The following is a 22,857-nucleotide window of genomic DNA, read 5'->3' on the forward strand; positions in this document are numbered from 1 at the left end:
TTGCAGTTAAAGGACAAACTGAGGAACTGCTTCCCACTGAACCCAAACGGGGAGAAAACAATCAGTATAAACTGCAAGGGAAAATGCAGCTCCAAACTGAATGGAGCAGGAGTCCTTGGCTAAGTAAAGGATGAAGCAAGATGACCCACTTGAAGTCCCTGCTACATCATGAATGCAATTCAGTTTGGGAAAAATAGTTTAATGTATCTCTCAGAAAAAAAGTCTATACTTTGCATCACAAAGAAAACAGTGGTTATGATGTCCAGCACCATCAAGCAACCTCCATTCTGTCCCATACTGGTGAAAGGGAATCTAAGGTGGGCGGATGTCCAGCATGATGAACTGGTAGTCATTGCTGACTTTGCCGCCATCATAGTAATCTATCATGTATTTAACTTCTGTGCCACAGTGGTTGGTGATCCAATCATGCCTGTCGAAAGGCAACTCAGACCTCATCCAAGAATGAATTCTTGCCCTTGGTGAACACTCTTTTGCTTTCCCTTCAATGATGGATCAATGATGGATCACAAGGACATTTCGAAGCATAAAGTGTTTCCCACTGCAAAATCTCCTTCCAAGCCTGTTCACTGTTCTGATTGTGATTATAATGATGTTACACATATCTTTCTAATATCCCCATCCTTCCTCCTCCACACTTTAACATCACATTTCAGAACCTCTATTCAGAAGGATAAACACTTTTTCTCTGAATCTGCTCATGGAATGCACAACTCCTCTCTGACAGCTGACAATGCAAAGGCTGATCTGGAGACTGTTTGGTTAGGTGGTAGCACCAGATTTGCAGGCTGTAGGTTCTCCTTATTCTTAGCAGCATCGCCTGTAATGGGAAACTCCGTGTACTCATATGCATGATCTTGGTGGGCAGGCACAGAGTGTTTTGCTCTCTCAGGTTGGATGCACTCATCAGACAAACTTTCATTTTTCCCTTCATGCCAAACAACTTTAAATTTCCTCCTGCTTCCTCCTTGGGCTATTCCAGGTGGCTGGCCTGCCTCTAACCCAAGCCTGGAGGACAGCAACTTACCAACATCCTACAGTGTTTTGTTCTTTGTTTTCCATCATTTTATTCTCTCACCATTTCTTTCTTTTTTCTTTTTCTTTCTCTTTCTTTCTTTCTTTTTTTAGTTGTAGATGGACATGTTATCTGTATGTATTTATTTTTACATGGTGCTGAGGATCGAACCCAGTGCCACACACGTGCGAGGCGGTTGCTCTACCACTGAGCACAGCGCCAGCCCTGCATTCTTGATCTAATGCCAGCCCTGTATTCTTGATCTAATATGATGAAGACCTTTGACTCTGTGATCTTCCTCCCCCAAAAATCACAACTCCAGGGTCTTATGAGAAACATCAGACACATCCCAACAGTGGGACATTCTATGAAACATCTGACAGTACTACTCAAAATTGTTAAGATGATAAAACAAGGAAAGTCTGAGAAATTGCCTGAGTCAAGAGGCTAGAGGCACAAATAAATAAAATGTTATAATTTTGGACAGAAAATGGACATTAGGTAGAAGCAAAGAAATCTGACTCAACTAGAGTGCACGAGTACACCCACCAGTGCAAGAGCAAAAGCAAGCCGTTGTTTTGCTCACTCTAAAACTAGGGTTTTTTGAAATCCAAAAGGCTTTGCACCTTTATTAAATAAAATTTGGAAAAATTATTTTAGACTTTCCAACTTTCTATTTAAAATAGTACATGTACATAACTTTAAAATCACCACATAGAAACATGTGGCACATAACTAAAAACATGTCATTGATGAAAGCCACATTGCTCTAGTCAGAAAGAGGGACGATTTCCACATTTTTAGTTCAACTGGGCCTGGGTTATCGTGGCCACAGCACTTTGGCAGATGCCTCAATAAGTCATGACCCTCCATTCCAAGGTTCTAGGAAAAATTTCTTCTGCCCATCCTCTGAAAACCTAGGGTGTTCCACAATAGGGGTACACTAAAAAAGCCTGTGTTAAGGCCTGCTGAAGTGAGTACTCACAGGGGGCAGAATAGCCATGACATCCCCTACTTCATAGGTAATAAGGCAAGATGCTGATTTGTTTTTTTATTGCTTCATAATAGTTATACATAACATCAGGATTTGACATAATTATAAACGCTCTAATTAAGTCCCTAGTAATTACCCTTGCCTCCTTCTCTTCCCTCCCCATTTCCTTCCCTCTGCTGACCTATTTACATTTTTTTTTTAAATTAGTGCCTGGTGGTTATACATAATGATGAGATTCACTATAGTATATTCATTTAAGGACCACTTTGCCCTTTGGTGCAGAAAAAAGAGCCTGACGCTGACAGTGGCTCTGCCACTAATAACGTGTGAGCTTGTGGTCCCGTTTCATCAGTGACAGGGAACCCTTCTACTTCCTTCTGTTTTCTCCATGTCCATGATATCCCATGAGAAATCTTAAGGACAGTGTTATGAGAGTGGACCCCTGGGCCTCTCCAACTCTTAGGGACTCACCATACATCCTAATTTGTCTCTCCTTATTATGATACTCTTACTTTAAGTGTATCAGTTGTCACAGCAAATGAAATCAGATGAGATCTCCCAGACACCTGGGCTGGCTCAGACCTTAGCTGCTGAGCGCAGGTAGGCAGGTAGGAGGACTTTGCACCTGAGTCAATTGCCAGCACCTGAGGCTAAGGGCAGGTGGGTAGGGCCACATTCCCCTGAGGTCAAAGCTGAGTCACCAAGGCAGAAACCAGATGAGTAAGTTTCTCTCTGAACAAGAGGGGGCTACGATACCAGGGGAGCAGAGTGGAGCCAGCCTAGGGTGAGGTCTACGCGCAGTTCCTGACTTCTATTTCCTTACAAAATTTAAACTTAATCTCTATATGGCTACCATCTACATCTACCTCAACTGTATATAAGAATTTGATTCAATGAACCCATACCCGGTTGAGTGTAAAGCAAATATGGCCATAGTGAAGGAGACGGGTGGGCTTTACTGCCAAGACGCCTACATTCTTCTTTTTTTAATGTGTAATAAAGGTCCTAGATGACAGCATTCCAATTTATGAAGTCACACATTGGGAAAGCGTTTGTTTTATCTGGTCACATTTTTGCTGTTTTGTACAATCCTACACGGCAGGTCAATCATTTCAGGAGAATGGCCATTATGTTCATGGTGACCACATATTATTTAATTGAAAATTCTATCATTCATTCCAGGTATTCTTTGGCTGTATTCCATCTTCCTTTCTTGACTACTTAAGGAAGTCCTCTTGGAGATAGGTAGTCTCCCGGGGAGAGAGAAAGAAACCCTTAGTAGATGGAGACCTGGATCTATGAGCATGACCAATCATGTTTATCCCTTTAGTTAAATGAATACCTCTAGCATATGTTTTTAGTGAACCACATAGAGCAAAGCCATAATAGATTTAAATGTTACCAGATTCAAAGACTTATATGTCGACAAATGTTCTATGGCTAGGCTGCTTAACTAAAAAGAAATATTCTAAGTCCCAATTATCAAAGGATTGCCATGGCATTTGATTTTCAAAGGAGCTTGCTTCAGAACCTGTGCATGTCTTCCCAGGAAAATCATTTGTGTAGTTAGCTCAGCTCTGGGTGCATCACTCATCTCTTCTCTGAGAGGCAAGGGTACCCCCTGCACTCTGCCTTTGGGGTGTGTTTATCTTAGTTGTCCATAAATAGATCTTTGCTCATACCTTGCTTTTCATACATTCTAGAATTTATTTTCAGCAGTGAAAGTCAAGAATCCACTTGGGGGTCTCCTACATTCTGATCTATCCCCAGCTGTAGCTGTGCTGACCTGTTTGGATAATGTCTAAGTGGAAACTTTTGCAATTTCACCATCTCTGAAGTTCTCTGAGGTACATGATCAATAGGCATGCTGGTAATGGATAAAAGTCCTTAGTTGACCAGTTGGCTAGTTCCAGTGGACAGAAACCCACTTCTAGGGCAAACTTGAAGACCCATTTTCTATGACTGACATACAGTGAAGGAGGAACTCCATTAGAGCTGGGTTTGGAAAACCTCAGCTTGCTGTGACACAGGAGTACTATACCTCCAAATGTTAAGATGATTAAACTAGACACTGCCCATAAAAAGCTAGCAGATGGTAGACGCTAAAAAAAAAAAAAAAAAAAAAAAAAAAGAAGCTGGTCGGCTGCATTTGGAATCAGATCAGGAATGCTAGAACCATTTCCTGGCTGAGATTATTAAGTGACAACCTTCTTTAAAGCACACTGGCAGAAACTGGCTTCAAAAATAAAAAGGCCCCTCTCCTCCATGTCTTTCTTGGCAGCACCTAAATGACCAGGCAGAAGGGAGAGACGATGGGGAAGTCAGAGAACCAACTCGTTCAGTGGCTCAACCCAAGGTGCTTTTTGGCAGGAGACTCATAAAGTGCTCTTTCTATTCCAGTGTTCTAGGAAAGATCCCTCATACATACATATGTGTGTGTGTACACTTACATACGGGTGTATGCAATATGACCTTGAAAACTGCTCCAGATATTTAAATTATATTAAATGGGGTAGGGATGAATCAGCCCTGAAATTTACTTTCCAGAGTATCACAGCATTAAAAAAGCTTAGTGAAGACAGACATGGTGGTACATGCCTGCAGTTCCAGTAACTTGGGAGGCTAAGGCAGGAAGTTTGCAAGTCTGAGGCCAGCCTCAACAACTTCATTAAAGAGGCCCGGGGATGTGGCTCAAGTGGTAGCGCGCTCGCCTGGCATGCGTGTGGCCTGGGTTCGATCCTCAGCACCACATACAAACAAAGATGTTGTGTCTGCAGAAAACTAAGAAATAAATATTAAAAAAATTTTCTCTCTCTCTCTCCCCGCCCTCTCTTTATTTAAAAAAAAAAAAGAGGCCCTAAGAAACTTAGAGAGACCCCCATCTCAAAATAAAATAAAAAGAGCTGGGGATGTAACTGGGTTAAATCCCCAGTATGGGGGGCTGGGGGAGCATGAGTCTTAGTGGCAATAACACCCCCTTCAACTAGGTCTCCTAGTGGCAGGTTATTGAAGAAACTCAGAAATGAAGGCTGCAAACATTTCTTTGAAAATTTAGTGCCATAAGCCCTCTTCATTCTTTCTAGTATCATTGAGACAAAAAGTCTGTCATTAATAAAGTACCGGTAGCCAAACAAACTTTGCCAGACAATGTTCTAGGCAGATTTTCCTTCTTATTTTTTGAATGAAAATGGAATTTATACTCAAGAGTCAAGACTTGCTTGAGTTGGCTTATTTCATTCTCTGTGGAACAGCCCAGTAATCCTTCACAGAAAGAAGACATCCGTCATCTCTGAAGGTAGGAGGGGTAACACCATCATAACAGATCAATACTTTGCACGGTCAATAAAACAAGGAGTCTCAGTGGAAGTTAAAGTATTTATTGATGTGTTTAAACTCTGTACATTCTCCACAGATCATATTAAGGAGTCTGTAGGTGAAGTTTAATCTGTGCATAGTGGGAAGAGACATGGATAAGGTCAAAGGGGAGGAAAGAAAACAAAAAAAGTTACAAAAAAAAAAAAAAAACAGGAAAAAAAAATACACCACAGGTTACCAGAACCTTCAACTGAAAATGGGAAAAAAGAAAAGCTGTGAGCATCAACATGAACTATACAAGCATTACAGAGACTCATGTGAAAGAAACAAAATCTTCAAAGCTTTCCACAGTGTCTAAAGATCCAGTTTTGTGTACAACCCGGAACATTCTCTTACCACATAAATATTCCCCGTGCTCTCTTCTGGACCCTCCCTCATCTACTTATAGTGTCTTCTCTGGATGACAGGAGAGGAGGCAGAAGTGAAAGTACAAAAGGAGGCCAAGGGTCAGTGCCTTAGAGGGAGACATCCAAAGAAGAGGAGACTGCACATCTGCACATAATTTTAAAGGGGAAGTGAAGAGTAAAAAGCTACAGTAAGTGAACAAAAAAATAGCGAAACAATTTCACAAACTACAGGCTAGTTGCTGTGGAAGAACTGGATTTAGAAGGAAAGCAGCAGTGGACACCCCCATCTGTATGCATTAGGCTTGCCGAAAGACACGGGATCAAAAATGCCTTGACACCCCACCTTGGTGACACAACTAGTATGAAGACACCAAGGCACCCACCCAGACTGTAAACACTGGGCTTCCAGGAGACTACTGACCCTTCAGAATCATTTAGCAAGGGCATCATGGTCAACTGCAGTTTCCTATTCCACTGTTTCTCAGCAACTTTCTGAAAGTTTAAAAAGGGAATACTGCCTTTTTATCTTTTTTAAATAATAAAAATCAGAACAGTGAATGAGCCTAAAGAGTTGACTTACACAATGTAACTGGAACAAACAGTCTGCATATACAGTCTATCATTGAAAATCAACAATTTCCATTTATATAGAGAGCATGTGAGACCATACAATAGAAGTGGGATTTTCAATTAATTTAAAAAAGAAAACTACATCCATCAGATATCTGCAATAGATCTTTTTTTTTTCATTTTACTTAAGGTTTATATATCATATATTGTTATATTAACATTTTTCACCCATTTAAAAGAATGGAAATTGCAATTCTACAGTAGTACTTTATAGTCTTAAACAATCCAGGAGGTCATGATGTAAGATGAGACCTTCTGGCAGCAGCTAGGGGTCAGCAATTGGTCCAAAATGCGGGACCTGTTCTGGCCCACCTGCACCACCCCTTCATCCAGGGTGCCACATGCTTCCTGCTACTTAAATCTGCATCTGCTCTAGGTATTTGTAGGTTGGGTTTTCATAACCATGGTTCTGCATCTTGTTCAGGTGACGCTCTTCTGGGGTGAGCATTGGGTCAACCTAGAAGAAAAGGTTAGAAGTCATTGTAATATATTTGAAGAGGCCTGTGCAGGGTCTCAGGAGACCAGAGTTATTTGCTGCTATTTGTAATACCCTGCGGACCAAAAGCAACTCAGCATCTTGTTTCCACTGAAGAGACCAAGGAGAGCTGGTGATAAGATGCAGGGGGAAGAGAAATGGGGTCAAAGAGTAATACTAGTTTCTGTAACTAGAGTCCTAAAAACCCTACTGAATTTCCATAATGCCAAGCAACTCAGTTCTGCTATTTAACTATGTGGGACAGTGAAGGCATGTCACACTCAGCTATAAAATAAGGAGTAGAGCCAGATAGTCTCTAGTTCTTTTGAATTCTAAAACTCCACAGCCAGGCCAGGCTCCAGCAGGAGATAATACTATTGAAACTTGCATTTGAACTCATTTTCAGGCAAGGGGTATAGCTCAGTGGCAGGGTGCTTGCCTAGCATGTACAAAGCCCTGAGCTCAATCCAGCATCTCTGGTGCCACCTCTCCCCTCCAAAAATAAATAAACAAACAAACAAACTCATTTTTTAGGACACGTTATAGTCCTTATTGTATTTATATTCTAGAATCAAGAAACGCTGGACATTTCCCACATCCATTAAAAAATGAGAGAAACAGTTCCAATTACAAATCAGAAGACAGAACAGAAATGGCCTGCTTTGGCTCTCTCTCAATTTTCTGTTTCTTTTTTGGTTTTCCCCCACTAAAAAAAGAGGAGCAGTTCTGAGGGTGTAGTTTCACCGTAAAGCATTCATCTAACATGTGTTAGGCCCTGGGTCCTATTCCCAGGAGCAGCAAAAAAAAAAAAAAAAAAAAGAGTTCTATTTCCCCCACCCCCACCATCAAAAATGAGTGGCAGTCCTTGATCATTAAATATCTAACACATCTCAAAAAAGGAAAAGCTAAGGCTGGGCATGGTGGTGCTAGCCTGTAATCCCAGTGATTTGGGAGGCTGAGGCATAAGGATCCCAAGTTCAGAGCCAGCCTCAGCAACTTAGTGAGACCCTGTCTCAAAATAAAAAATAAAAAGGCTGGGATGTAGCTCAATGATTAAGCACCCCTGGGTTCAATCCCTAGTTTAAAAAAAAAAAAAAAGGGAAGAACAAAGGAAATACTCAGAAAATTATTTTTATTCTCCACAGCACAAAATGTTCTTGTAATTTTCTAATATTCACAATCAGAGCACAAATTAATGCTGAAATCAACATATTTCAGTTATGGCTAACTTCCAAAATGTGTCCTAATAATCCAGTGAGTAATGTAACTGATGATGGCAGTGTGTTCACTACTCAAGAATTTAAGATGTTTGAATTCTACCAACAAGCCCCCTCATGGCACCCCAAGGTGGAAAGCAGAGAGGAAACCTTCATGAACTTGGGCCAAGGCAGAACAAAGTACAGCTCCTCACCTCCACAATCCCATGGCTAATGGTGCCATATTGCCTCTTCCTTAGCATCACCAGGCTGATGACGATGACTGTGGCAATGGCCACTGCAATGACCAGCAAGCCAATAAGAGCACTGCTGCTCAGACTGAAGTCCTCCCGCAGAGGTCCCACAGATTCCTAAAATAAAGAAGATGGGGAACAAAGTCCAGTGACCACCTGCAAACCATGAGACAGGTAATTCAAGGACGGTCACGAGCCTTTAAAGTTGGGTTTCTAAAACCTAAGGGAGCAGAACAAAATCCTACTTCACGTTAACTATCCAAATGGGAAGAATGCCCTCTTTTCCAATCTCTAGAGATTTTCATTTTAGTTTTCTTACCCAAAAGTATGAGAGCCCTTATTTGCTTAAAACACAAGTCTCCCCTATGTGAACTGAGCAGACTGGAAACAGCCAACATTGACATGAAATCTAGCATTGGGTTCTGGAATTAACCACCACATACCGGTTCTTCCTCAAGGCCTCCAACTCTCTCGGCATTGAAAATCATTTCCTTAACATCCAGAGTCTCATCAATGACCTGGAAGAGTAATGAAAACGTCAGCAACTACCAAGTGGGTAGGAGTGGAAATTTACTTTAAGTATTATTGCTTCTTTTGTACTCCATTTGGTGTAGAAAGCAGACATATATCTGACACCTACTAACCAGTCAGTTCTGTCACAACCCCTTAATGCAAATGGGGATACAAAAATTACTGTGTGGGAGCTGGTCTAATATGGGATTTCACTTGCATTTTTTTGAGGGTGGTGGTGGTGGTGTTTACCTATTCAATCAGGTGTGCTTTAACCACTCAGCCACATTCCTAGCCCTTTTTATTTTTAAACAGAGTCTTACTAAGTTGCTGAGGCTGGCTTTGAACCCCCAATCCTCCTGCCTTAGCCTCTGGAGCCACTGGGATTACAGGCATGCTCCACCGTGACTGACCACTTGCATTTTTCTTTAAGGAATTATTGTGGATACACGTCTCAGGAAAGACTACTAAGAAGCCATGTTTAATTATCAAACTTAGTTAAAAATAATCCAGAAACATAAATGACAGAAAACACCAGAAGAATATAAAGGGGTATAAACTCTGCAGTATAAAAACTAAGCCCAACTTTAAGTTATTAAATTGTAAATCACTTGAAAATGGCTTCTAGTATTATTGATATGTTTAGTTGCAAATATTATTTTCCTACTGTATTAAGAGATAAAATACTACAATGAAAGACTTCATTAGTCCTTCTCATCTGCAGATGCTAAGAGACACAGCTAATTTAGGAGGACAGCTGGAGCTCCCATCTCCTACTGGATATGAAGTGCTAACATCAGGCCACTGATTCTAATGAGTCTCAAAAGGAAATGTTCTGGGCAGAAGAGAGAATGGGCTCACCATATTTTCATCCACTTTATTCTTACTGTTTATCACTTTCTCTTCTGCACCAATCAGTCCCCCGTCCTGCTCTCCTACTCCAGACCCTGTGTGGGGAGAGAGCACAGCTGAGTTTCTAGGAGCCCCACTGGGGGCCAATATCACAGAAACAGCAAATTTCTGCCTGAAGGCCAGGAAGCCCCCTCACCAAGTGCCTCCCCCACCTCCGACGCAATATGCCACTGCATTCCCATGTTTGAGGATGTGCTGTGCTCTATAAGGATGAATGACAGAGGTACTTTCCAAGGACCGATGGGTATAATGGAGGAGGACAGAGAGCTTACTTGTCCTCCACTTGGGGAAAAAAAAAAAAAAGGAAATATACAGCCTTCAGGGAGAATGTTTATTTTAAAATAGATAAAAGTTGAGTCTGAAGGCATTCTAGCAAGAAAAACATGCAGCACCCTCATATGACACTGCTGAGCACCTGCTATCCCAACAACTTGATTCTTCAGCACCCAGGATTTTCCACATGTACAAAGGAGGACAATCACACAGCAATGATCTGCATGTTTGCCTTGTGCATGACAGTTTACTCCACAGGTAGTTCTTTCTGTCTCAAATACCCTCTCAGACACCTCACGCTCTACTATTTGTCCTTCAAGCTTCAGCTCCTCTTGGCGGATATGCCCAGGTTATAACATTTAAAACCACACACTTTGTAATTATCAGTGTCCTTTTGTCTCTCCCACTGGTTGTATTCCTTCTAGATCCTAGATGATCACATCCTAAATGATACATACAGAATGAACAGGAACAAAGAATTCCATCAACAGGGAGAATTCTAACACCAGTGGGAAAATGCCTTTCTCCATAAGGAACAAGAGTAGTAACTCTTCTCTTTCCAAGGTCAGACACTGCTGAATCAATGGCACTTGAAATGATAGCATCCAAATACATAGCATGACTGACACAGGGGGGCTGAAAGAGGAGCAAACCTCTTTGTATAGCTCCAAAGCACATGATTTCTAGTTATCGCAAGTTTCTTATTAATTATACCTATAGTTCTATACACATCTGTGACTTATTATAAACAGACCAACCTGACAGCATACTAGACATTCATTGGTAATTCTCTGCAAATGAATAAAATTCCAATGTGAGTTTATGCACCATGCTGCTATTTCTGGGCTTGTTAAAAGCAGGCAAGTCTAGCCAGAAAGCTAAGGGTTTTTGTTTGTTTGTTTGTTTTATTTTTAGTGGTACTAGGGATGGAACCTGGGAACATTTTACCACTAAGTTACAATCCCAGTTCCCCTCCTCCCACTTTTTTTTTATTTTTATTTTTTAATTTTGAGAGGCTCTTAAGTTGCCAAAGTTGGCCTTAAAATTGTGATCTCCTTCAGCCTCCCAAGTAGCTGGGATTACAGATGTGAATCACAGCTCCCAGCAATAAAACAAAGCTTTCTAGATCACAACTAGAATCATTAACACAGAACAATAGCAGAAATTAACACTACCTAATTTGCTGAACTTGAAGGTTAGTGAATTCATTAACTTATTATATAACATAGCGGCTACAAATGATTATTTTTTCCTAAACCTTTCACCTGAAAGCAATAATACTGTGCCTCGACTACCTGAGAAAGAAGGGAGTTACCTGAGCAAGGACCCAGCCCAGCAAATCTAATTCTGAGCTCATCTATCTTGTTCCCTCTCCTCAGAATCTTGCAAAGGCAGAATCCAATTCAAAAAATGTGGTTCTGAACCAACTCACACAAAGACCTACTACCAATCCACACGTTTTAATACCTTTTTTGGGGGCGACAGGGAGCTGGGGCTTGAACTCAGGGCCTCACACATGCTAGGTGAGCGCATTACCACTGAGCCACATGCTCAGCTCCCTGTTATAATACTTTCTTGCTGGTAAAACCCACATTTTGTAAATACTAACCAAAACCACTTTGGTTTTATAAAGTGCATAAACAAGTGACTTCAAGGGACCAAAAGTTAATGGTTAAATGGTTGCAACTCATAACAGTTTAAGTACAAAGGCAAAAGCCAGTTTAGTGTCTAGAAAATTCATCTTTATCTATAAACATGTGCTTTATAAAAGATGTGTTGTTGAGAGGAATGTTACCAGTGATCTCCAAAAAGAGACATACCCCAGTCGAACACAGTAAAGCATTTTCAGAAGATTCAAATCACTTTTATGTTCTAAGAGTGAACTGTGGTATAAATCAGAATACCAAATTCTCAGCCAGGGAACACGGTTTGGTCCATCCATAATCAGACTGGCAAAGCCAAAAGAGTGATAAAAAACATGAAGTATCCTCAGTGACTTCAAAGAGTGGATGTCCAACTACCCAGGGAATTCAACAACTGAGAATGGGAACCTAGGCAACAGAAACCACATGGGCTCTCAGCCAAGAGACTGGGTACAGACCCCAGGTCTTCTACTTTTTACATTCATGACTTGCAAGTCATGGCAATCTCAGAGACTTCTTCAAATTGCCTCATCTAGAAAATAGAGCTCAAAATCTGCCCTACAGGGAGGTCTGAACCATCAAACAAGACTGGGAGGTCAAGGCATTCAGCACATTGCTTTCCTAAACTGTCTTCAAAACTATAGATTACTACAGCAAGGGTTTGTTCACCTGTCTCCACTTGTTGCACCTATCAGCTTCTCACATTTGAGAAATGCTACAATTCAGGGATATAAGATGAGTAGAACACAGGGCAGAGACAGTAAAATAGAAGGGAAAAAAATATAGGTGGGAATAGCAAAAAAAAAGAAAAGAAATGAGGGAAAAACAAAAACCAAAAACCTCTCCACCTGACTGTAAATTATGCAAATTCTTACATATATTAGAACTCAACAACCAACCTGTTTAAACAGAAGCTATTTTTAAAAACCTACCCAGATTAAAATGATTCAGGAAAACATCTGTTTTGGTTACTTTAAAAGGAAAGCTTTAAGATGGCCATTCAGTAACCAATACCACTGACACTAGATTTTCAGTATAGGAAAGCTGGCCCAGCCAGAGCTACTCTGGCTCCTCTCACAGCCATGGCTGAAGAAATGAGGTGGAAAAGATCAGATGATGGCATGAAACAGAAAATGAAACTTCCAACACGTTGGAGAAATGAAAAGGAATGAAGGTCTTAAAGGGAACATCTTTGACAAACCAACCTTTTTTCATTGGATGGTACAACTCCGGCTGAGTGTCTAGCAGAAAGGAAAACAATAAAAAACAAAACAGCACAAAAGGAGATTAAGAAAGAAAACGGCTTCTTTCAAAATTTCTGTCTTAGAATTTCTCTACAATGTCAACAATAGGCATTTTTTTCCTTAAAAACCATTCCAAAATATCCCATAAACAAACAGCAGTAAGATCCACAGCAAATCATTAAAAGGTATCCTTGAAGAGACAAAAAGTAGTAATCTGACTTGTGCCTTTTGAGGGAATTTCTGAAATTAGTTTAGCACATAAAATTATTCTTTGAAAACAGCAAAAATTGTAGTTAGTATTGATTGTGGTTTGCTTGTAAGGAGACAAGGTCCCAGCTGAACTAATGTCCAAGATGCCCCAACCCCAAACAAGCATAAAAAAGTTGTTCATATATGACCACCCAATAGCCCCACAGGTTTGAGATTGTAAGATAAGTATTAAAAATGGGGTAACATATCTTTACCCACTATTTTCACAGTTCCTGTTTTGTTATTAAAGGGCCAACTATTGAGTTTGTGTAGTTCAATGAGTAGTGTAGAAGGCATTTCTAAAGGCTAAGCTGACTGCACATATACCATTCAATTCGACACCTTCCCCAGACCTCTGTTCCAGCAGTATACAGTCATGTGACTGTACCCCAGTGACTACAGGGCATTGTCAGTTGGGGTTCAAATCCTGACTCTCTACCTAAAAGCTACATGACCCCAGGGACAAGTACTTAACTTTTTAAACCTTGGAATCCTCAAAGGGGGATAATCACAGTACCTACCTTAGAGGATTACTCTGAGGATTAAATGAAAGCATCCAAGCCAAATGCTTAACTAAAGTTGGCATGTAATCACAGTTCCATAGCTGTGGGCCATTTTTATCATTACCATCACCATTAGCAGCAGCAGTAATCAGAATCTGATTATATATACTGGTCTCAGGGCACTGGTCTCTACAGCTTGTTTATTTCTGGTGCAGACTCAAGGCTTTTAGAGATACTTTTAGACATTGAAAACCAGCAAGGGAATAAAGGAAAGCATGCCTGACTAGGAGCCAGATGACATAGCTTCTTACCCTACCACACTGGAGATGTGACCCTGAGTCAGTTCAGGCACCTCCTCAATCCCTCCCCTATCTATCTCCCAAGACTAACAAAAAACACAGTAAAATATAAAGGTGATATCTCACTTGCCAAGTGACTCCCACATGTGAGGGGTATCACATCAGCATGAAGAGCAGTGGGCTTGAAGCAATCCAAAAGGAGGTGTTTTTTTTGGGGGGTGGGGTGGGGTGTGGAGGTGGGGATAAGCCAGGGCCTTGTGCATGCAAGGCAAGCACTCTACCAACTAAGCTATATATCCCCAGCCCCAACAGAGGAGTATTCTTGACTTCATGGTGATACTGAAGCCAATTAGTTGGCAACACCTAGAACAGTACCCACACACAGCAGGTGGTGGGGGAGTCTTGTCTCCCCAACTCTTACCAGTAATACAACCTCCCCGGCTCAACCCAGTTTGAAAACACGGACTCCAGTTTTCTAATTTCTTTCTCCCAGCCCCATGGGTCAAGAAGTGCACTGAGGACCATACGCACCTTCATTCTCAGGTAAGGATGGGAAGGGATGGAAGGGGTGGAACGGTGGGATCTCGTCACTCTCCTCAGAGCTCACCCGGACGTCCATAGTGCTCTCTGAGATGGAGGCAGTGAACTGGTCCATGTCTGCTCGCTGTTCCTGAAGAAGCTCATCTGACAAAGACAGACACAGCAGGGAATAGAGATGCAGTTTTCACAAAGACCTAGTATCTATGTACAGGACCAGCAGTCTGAAAGACTAATGCTTGTCATTCCAGAGCTCAAGATCCACAGTGTCCCACCAGCTTACAACGCAGCTGACCACTCACTCCCAGAAAGACCTTCCCCAACAGTGTAACACAGCAGAGCTTCAGCAAGGAATCCAGGGCTCCATCATCAGAGTCATCCTCTGTTTCCACGCTCTGGTTATGTGCTCTCCTCCAAAGCTAGTTTTGGGTTTTTAATTGTACAACTTATGATGTTTTAATTGTATAATTTATGATGTACAACATGTTTTGATATACATAGTGAAATGATTACTAATTATACAAATTAACACACCTATCATCTTCTGTAATTACTTTTTATTGGTAAGAATGCCTAAAATCTACTTTCCTGGCAAATTTTCAGCATACAATAATATTAACTACAGTGTTTACACTGTACATGCAGCCACAATTTCATACCCTTTGACCTATTTTGCCAATGCCAGTTTAAAAAAAAAAATCCATGCATCATGGTTCCCATAGCTATTGCCCAAACTGTCAACTGTCTCATCTACCTTAGATATTATATTCTCTTAACATACAACAGCACTTTCTATTTTAACCTGTACAAAGAGAATTCTAGGTTTTCTTCCCCACCTCAGTGAACATTAATACTACCATCCATCCACACAACTACTGTGACACCCGTACGTTATTCTTGATGTTCTTCCTCACCCCACATCTAAATCTCAGCATATCCCTTCACCCTTCCTCTGGAATATCCTAAAAATATCTCCTATCATCTCAGCACACACTACCACCATCTCTCTCCTGGGTTTTCATAAACATTTCCTGTCTGATTTCCAAGTTGAATTAGCTCTCCACATGGCAGTCAAGTGATTTTTTTTTTTTTTAATTTTTTATTGTGGGTTGTTCAAAACATTACAAATTTCTTGACATATCATATTCCATACTTTGATTCAAGTGGGTGATTTTTTTTTTAATTCTTATTTTTATTTTTAGTTGTAGATGGACACGATACCTTTATTTTGTTTATTTTTATGTGGTGCTGAGGACCGAACCCAGTGCCTCACGCATGCTAGGCAAGTGTTTTACCACTGAGCTACAACCCCAGCCCAATATATATATTTTTTAATTCATGTTCTTTTTTTTTTAAAAAAAAAGCATAATCCATATCCAGTTACTCCCTAGGTTAAAGCCCTCTAAAAGTTTCCTATTAAAATCTTAAATAAAATCCAAATGCCTTGATTTTACTCAAATTGCTTCATACTCTGGACCCTCTCTATTTCCCATGTCTCACTTCCCCTTATTATGATCTAGCCTCACTGATCTACTTGAATGCACTGACTTGAATTTTAGGCTTTCATATTCATCATTCCCACTGCAAACAATATGTTTTCCCTTGTGATCTTTGCATAGACAGCTTGTGCTTATTTAGATCTCTAGTTATTTTCCCCCGAAGCAGCAATCCTGACCTAAAGTCACTCCCCACTATTACATCCTGCTTCTAAAGTTCTACTTAGCATTTATAACCATCTGACACTTGGTTAGTATTTCATTCCATTTTGCTGCCTGTTTCTCTCCTACTGTAATAGATAAACTCTACCATTGTACTCTGGAACACACGGTAGACATGATAAAACTTGTTAAATAAATGAACTGAGAGAGAGAGAAGGTGGGAATCTGTATAAAACAGAGTACCTTGAATTGCTGAATATATCAACAATTAAGGCGACAGTGGCAGTGAGAGGATGGGGTGGATAGTAAAAGGAAATTTCCAAGGCCCCTGTAATTTCACACCCTGGATTTTCTTCTTCCGCTAACAAGAGTGAAGACAATGGAACTCCAGGCTCCCCGCCAGGACATCTGTCCTTGGGGACTCCTTGACCTTACTATGTGAGCTCCAGTCTTCCAGACCCCTGAAGCTACAGTGAGATAATGTCCTACTCCACTGGCCTTGCTGACTCCTATTTCTCTCATCTTGTTCAGCCATGGTGCCTGAGCCTCACTCAGCAAGAAGTCCCAACCTGCCCTTGACACACTCATCAAGTACCCACCAATTTCCTCTTGAATTTCTTGCGCTACATAAGGAACTTTGTAGAGCAGAGAGAGGCTTTGGTTCCTTCTTTCTTCAATCACGTGAAGGTGTGTCATTACCTGGAAGCACAGTTACGATGGAGAGGTCTTATCACTGAAAACAACCAGGCCAGAAAGGAACATGAAGGCAGAAAGACATACATACACACACTTACAGAAAGACAAGTTCAAAAGGTACTTTTTTGTTTTTTTGGTACTAGGGATTGAATTCCAGGGCATTCAACCACTGAGCCACATCCCCAGTCCTTTTTTATATTTTATTTAGAGACAGGGTCTCACGATCCTCCTGCCTGAGCCTCCCAAACCACTGGGATTACAGGCGTGCACCACCACGCCAAGCAAAAGGTGAGTTCTTTATAGAGTCCAACAGGGCAGCTGGTCAGAGGAAATGTATTACTCTCCATACCATATTGACCAACTGCTAGTGTAAGAATATGTTCAGGCAACATTATGATACCACTAGATGACATGAGAATATATCTACAGGAAGACTCCAAATTAAAAGAAACGTTCTTGAATCAAAGTGTGAAATATGATATATCAAGAACTATGTAATGTTTTGAACAGCCAACAATAAAAAATTAAAAAATTAAAAAAAAATAAAAAATAAAAGAAATGTTAGTTTAAAAATATTTGCTAGCCAGTTACTGGCTTGATTTTCATACAAGGCACTTATCACCAACTACACAGAGTTAAAGAGCCCACTTTTTACAGTGCTGGATGTTCAAAAAGGTTTAGTTGAATGAAAAAGGGAAAGTGTCAGTTAATTTTTATCATTGATCCCACATATCTAAAAAGTAGATATGTGGGAAGACCATTTATGACTTTTGCTTAGTGAAGCAAATACTTAACATAATTATTATGGTAACCAGGAGAGTTGGTGGCACACACTTCTAATCCCAGTGACTTGGCAGACTAAGGCAGGAGGATATCTCAAGTTTGAGGTCACCCTGAGCAATTTTGCAAGACACTGTCTCAGAAAATAAATAAATAAAAAGGGCTGAGGATATGGCTCAGTGGTAGGAACTTCACAGGGTTTAATCCCTAGCACTGGGGAAAAGATGATTATGATGGTAAAGAATAGAATTAGTTAATTCCTAATTAACTAAATCACTATTCTTTAAAATAAAGCATGCTGATTTTTTTCTAGTGCCAGAGATCAAATCTAGGCCCTCATGCTTGCTAGGCAAGGAATCTAGCACTGAACTGCATCCCCATACCTAAAAAAAACTGATGTTAAGGAACTGTTAAAGGAAGTTATTGACCATAGCTCACTTAGTTCACTATCCTTTCTGAATGTACAAGTTTCAAGATTGTTTATCCAACAACAAAAAAGTCATTCAGAGTGGAGCTGAATGGTGACCTGGGATAAAGTTCACCTCAAGGATACAGTGAGGCATACTCTTGTTGCTCACACAAGCTCCTACTCTAAGCTAAGCCCAGTCAGACTTGCAGTTACTCGCTTTGCCTAAAGAGGGTGCTCAAAGCCAATGCATTAATTACAGGAGCTTGAAGCCATTAAGATGAAGGGTCAAAATGAAAGAAAGTTAAATGTAAAGATCCTTTTATTGAAGACTGATGGGTCTCTGACCTTTAAAAGCAAGGATGAAAGCAATTTAATTTTATATTTGCCATTCTGTCATTCAAGTAAATTGATGGGAAAGCATAAGAATGAGTACCTTAGAGAAAAAGGGCAAATGGAACTGAAACGTACCACTTACAGCCTCAGCAAGTGTTGACGCTGTTTATACTTACTCAGATGAACTAAGAAACCATCTGAGAGGAAGTTCATATACCCACAGCAGGACAAGAGCCACAGGGTGGAATATTGGAAATTAGCGCCTTTATAGTAATTCTTGAATTATAGAGCAATAAGGGAGTAAAAGCATCATCTCACTCATATTCAGGCAGAAGTTTCATAGGTTGAGCACCTCTGATTTAAAAATCCAAAAGCAGAAATGCTCTAAAAACTGAAACACTTTGAGTGCTGACATAATGCCACAAGTGGAAAATTCACAGTTGACTTCACATGAAGGTTGTATTCAAAACACAGGTACACTAAAAATACTGCATAACATTACTTTCAGGCTATGCATATAAAGTGTACATGAAACAAATAAATTTCAGGTTTACACTTGGGTCCCATTCCAGGATATTAGGACATCCCATATGTACATGAAAAATACTTTAAAGTCCAAAAAAATCCAAAATCAGAAAAGCATTTTAGATCTTGGGTTTTTCTAGCATTCAGATACTTGGCCACACTTTGACAGAATGACAAGTTCAAAGTGGACAGTAAATAGATCCAGGAAAGCTGGATCTTCCCCACCACCACCACCAAGATGTTCTACAATGGGAGGACTCTACTTCCCACTCTTCTTGGTATAGGACTTTGCTCTCACTTGCAAATGTTGTCCAATTATTAATTCAATATATGGATTGAAACACCCCTTTCTATTCTCACCACATAAAATAGGCTATTTTTATAAAAAAATACAGCATAACAATCTAATTTTAAACAAAAAGTTTGGAAAATTACATTCTGTATTAAAAATTCAGTAGGACCCCAAGAAGCCTAACCTAGTCCAACAAAATGCATCTAACTCAATCCAACAAAATGCATTTCTCTACTTTTCTTCTCAGAGTACTCCTGGACTACTGTGCCTTTTCTCCCTCTTTTCTACTCCATCTGACATGAAGCAAAGCCTTTAACAAGCCCATATCATATACTTCCCAGAGTCCTAGATCCATCTCCTTCCTACATTCCCACTTTTCAAGAGTCTGAGTTCTTCTATTCCCCAAACACCCAAATTCTAATGTAAACTCTGTATATTTAAAGATGATTATTCACCTTTATAATTAATAAAATTAATTTCATACTAGCTGAAAGCCGCTCAAGGGTACTTAGGTGATATAACTTTGTACTGTCAGATGATATGAAAGATTTTGGCATGTAGATGGTGACACAATTTCTCACCAACAAGTGGAACAAAACTCAGCTTATATATTCCTAATACCTCTAGGCAAATTCTGACCATAACATACAGAAAAAGTTCGGAGGGACCCATGCTGTAATTGTATTCTATGTATAATGGTACCATCAGCACAGCATTATACTTAAAATATGGAAGGAAATAAGATCAGTGATGTTATTACAAGGCCATCTAGGAAAATGAACAGGCTGAGCTGCTGGACTTCCTAGCTTAAAATAAACCTGTCTTATAGGCAAAAATCATTTTCTTGGAATATATGAAAGAAGTAAAAACAAGTTAATATATGGATAATACCAAAATGAGAAAGAGGAACCAGAAACAAGTCTCTACAGATAACTGTAAAGTAAAGCTGGACTCACTATGGAACAAAACCCAGGAATGTAAACATGTCTTAAAAAAAAAAAACAAAAAACCTAAATGCACGGAAGACTCTTTTAAAAATATTTTTGTGGTATTAAGAGATGGAACCTTTGCACATGCTAGGCAAGTACTTTATCAGTGAGCTATACTCCTAGCCCAAGACCAACTTTTAAGATCTGCTTAATATATTTGTCTAGAAAGGGGTTTCAAATATTAATTCTAGTAATATCCTAAATCAGAAATAAACTGATATAAAAACCAATTTAGAAATCGATTATATTTTCAATACAATCATGCATTTCAGAACCTTCAGAAACTTTAAATACAAAGTACTTAGTATAAGGTATGGAAAAGATTTTTTTTTTATTTTTATTTTTTTTTAGTTGCAGATGGACACAATACCTTTATATATTTTATATGTGGTGCTGAGGATTGAACCCAGTGCCTCACATGTGCAAGGCAAGTGCTCTACCACTGAGCCACAGCCCCTAGAAAAGATATTTTTAAGAGTGCTACTACAACAACCAATGCATGTACTGAATGTCTTTGGAAATCAAAAATCATTTTCTAAGAACAAATAATAAACACAACTAGAGTGCTGTCCTACCATCAGTCAAGGCCTATGTCCCCAAGGAAAATATTCTCAAGGCAGTCATTTGTGTCTGGCATACCTGGGATTTCATCTGGGCTGCCTTTTCTGGATCAACAGCCAACACATGCTGGTAATGACGAATGGTATGCAGGCGATCTTTATTCTCAGCACGGACATAACGCCGCAAAGCCTGGAGAATGCGATGAGGCTACAAGAGAGAATAGTTGTTTTAATATCCAGAGACTCAAGAATTAAAAACAGGTAGGAAACAAACCGTGAAAAATTCACTTAAGAATGTAAAGCTTAGGGGGTTGGGGTTATGGCTCAGTGGTACAGTGCTTTGCCTAGCACATGTGAGGCACTGGGTTCAATCCTCAGCACCACCTAAATGTAAATAAATAAAATACAAGTATTTTTTTTTTAAAAAAAGAAGAATGTAAAGCTTAGCTATGAACAAGAATGAAAGCTGTAACTCTGAAAGCTTTAGCCTACCAAGCAATAAGAAACTCTTTCTAGGTGAAATACCCAAACTGAGTTCCAGCATTATATTAAATCTGTAAAAAAAAAAAATTGTATTTCCCAGAATCTCCAGCCCACAGTCCTCCTCTAAAAGTCTTCTTTCTTGGCTAAGCCTCTTGACACCTGAATTATAAGTTAGGAAGTCTCCTATGTCACCCTAAAGAGAAGAGTATACCAACTCACTCAGAAAGGATACAAATATCCTTCCAATACTTCCCATTTCCCAAAAGCAAGGCAGGTTAGAATTAAGAGACTAAAAAAAAAAAAAAAAGGTTGTGATTGCTCACCCAAGAGTTTCAATATAAATTACTTCACCCTTTTCTTTTTGAATGGAACTGGTCCAAAAGCCTTCATTCATAGAAAGCAAATTTTTATTCTTTGAAAATAAGGCTACTACAGAAAATGCATAAATTGTGTTAATTCTTAAACAATATCCTGAGGTTATGCTTTTCTACATAATACCTTTTCTATCCTAATCTTTTTTCTTTACCATCAGCACTGCCAAAACTTGTCAGAAATATGTAAATTTTACCAACCTGTATGACATAAACTGGCATCATTTTAGGGTGAATAACACTGAGAAGACAACTCAAGAGTGATTCTGCTCTGACTGCAACTCACCCGAGGGGGGTCAGACTGCAGGGCAGCCAGGTAATTCTCTAGAGCCATCCGTCGACGGTCGTTCAGCATGGCTTCCACACGGGCCAGGTGGGTTTCCACCAGCTGCTGCTTCTCACTGGCTGCTTCCTTCTCTAATGCTTTAACCATAGCTTGGAAGTGCTAACCCATGAAAGAAGGAATAACATTTAATTTGCAATACTTGGAGGAAGTCTAAGCAAATACCCTTAGGCTCACACGTTTCTCCATGCCCAGTGTCTATGCAAGACAGTATCAGGTTCAGAGAGTAAAGTGAGGGTAAAAATCAAGATATGCTTCTGAGTTCTATCATGATAAATACTTCCTTAACTAAAAAAGTAAGTTAAATCTCAATGTTAGAGGGACTCCTAGCATTTCTGTAACTGAAATTATTAGCACTGCAAACTCAAGCTCAATATCTGTATTTTTCAGTGTACACTGCAATAAAGGAGTAACACCAGGATGACAGGGTATCTTAGTGGTGGAGAGCTTTCCTAGCATGCACAAGGCCCTGGGTTTGATTCCCTGCACCACAAAAAATAAATATATAGTGGAACCAACCTAGATGCCCTTCAATAGATGAATGGATAAAAAATGTGGCATTTATACACAATGGAATATTACTCAGCACTAAAAAATAACAAAATCATGGCATTTGCAGGGAAATGGATGGCATTAGAGCAGATTATGCTAAGTGAAGCTAGCCAATCCCTAAAAAACAAATGCCGAATGTCTTCTTTGATATAAGGAGGGCAACTCAAAACAGAGCAGGGAGGAAGAGCATGAGAAGAAGATTACCATTAAACAGGGACGAGAGGTGGGAGGGAATGGGAGAGAGAAGGGAAATTGCATGGAAATGGAAGGAGACCCTCATTGTTATACAAAATTACATATAAGAGGATGTGAGGGGAAAAGGAAAAAAAACGAGAGAAATGAACTAAAGTAGATGGAGTAGAGAGAAAAGATGGGAGGGGAGGGAAGGGGAG

At 39.9% G+C, this 22,857-nt stretch overlaps 1 protein-coding gene and 1 pseudogene across 4 annotated transcripts in view; both read right to left on the reverse strand.

Moving 5' to 3' along the window:
• Nucleotides 1-253: 253 nt before the first annotated feature.
• Nucleotides 254-2,036, reverse strand: LOC124085144 (holocytochrome c-type synthase-like; annotated as a pseudogene).
• A 3,352-nt stretch (nt 2,037-5,388) lies between these two features.
• Aplp2 (amyloid beta precursor like protein 2) overlaps nt 5,389-22,857 on the reverse strand; it is a 73,706-nt gene continuing 56,237 nt past the window's right edge. For 2 of the 4 annotated variants that reach the window (XM_046432618.2, XM_046432616.2), the window contains 9 exons: nt 21,857-22,015; nt 20,796-20,924; nt 16,732-16,831; nt 14,469-14,621; nt 12,848-12,883; nt 9,676-9,761; nt 8,748-8,822; nt 8,266-8,421; nt 5,389-6,836 (listed from right to left, as the gene is read on the reverse strand). In XM_046432618.2, coding sequence (XP_046288574.1) covers nt 6,735-6,836; nt 8,266-8,421; nt 8,748-8,822; nt 9,676-9,761; nt 12,848-12,883; nt 14,469-14,621; nt 16,732-16,831; nt 20,796-20,924; nt 21,857-22,015 — 996 coding nt within the window. In that variant the 3' untranslated portion in view covers nt 5,389-6,734. The remainder of the gene's footprint in view (nt 6,837-8,265; nt 8,422-8,747; nt 8,823-9,675; nt 9,762-12,847; nt 12,884-14,468; nt 14,622-16,731; nt 16,832-20,795; nt 20,925-21,856; nt 22,016-22,857) is intronic. The other 2 variants (XM_046432619.2, XM_046432617.1) reach the window with 1 other exon arrangement.

This window comes from Marmota monax, unplaced genomic scaffold (genome assembly GCF_021218885.2).
Source record: "Marmota monax isolate L192 unplaced genomic scaffold, Marmota_monax_Labrador192_F-V1.1 WCK01_AAM20220418_F8-fsc00062, whole genome shotgun sequence".
Taxonomy (NCBI): Eukaryota; Metazoa; Chordata; class Mammalia; order Rodentia; family Sciuridae; genus Marmota; species Marmota monax.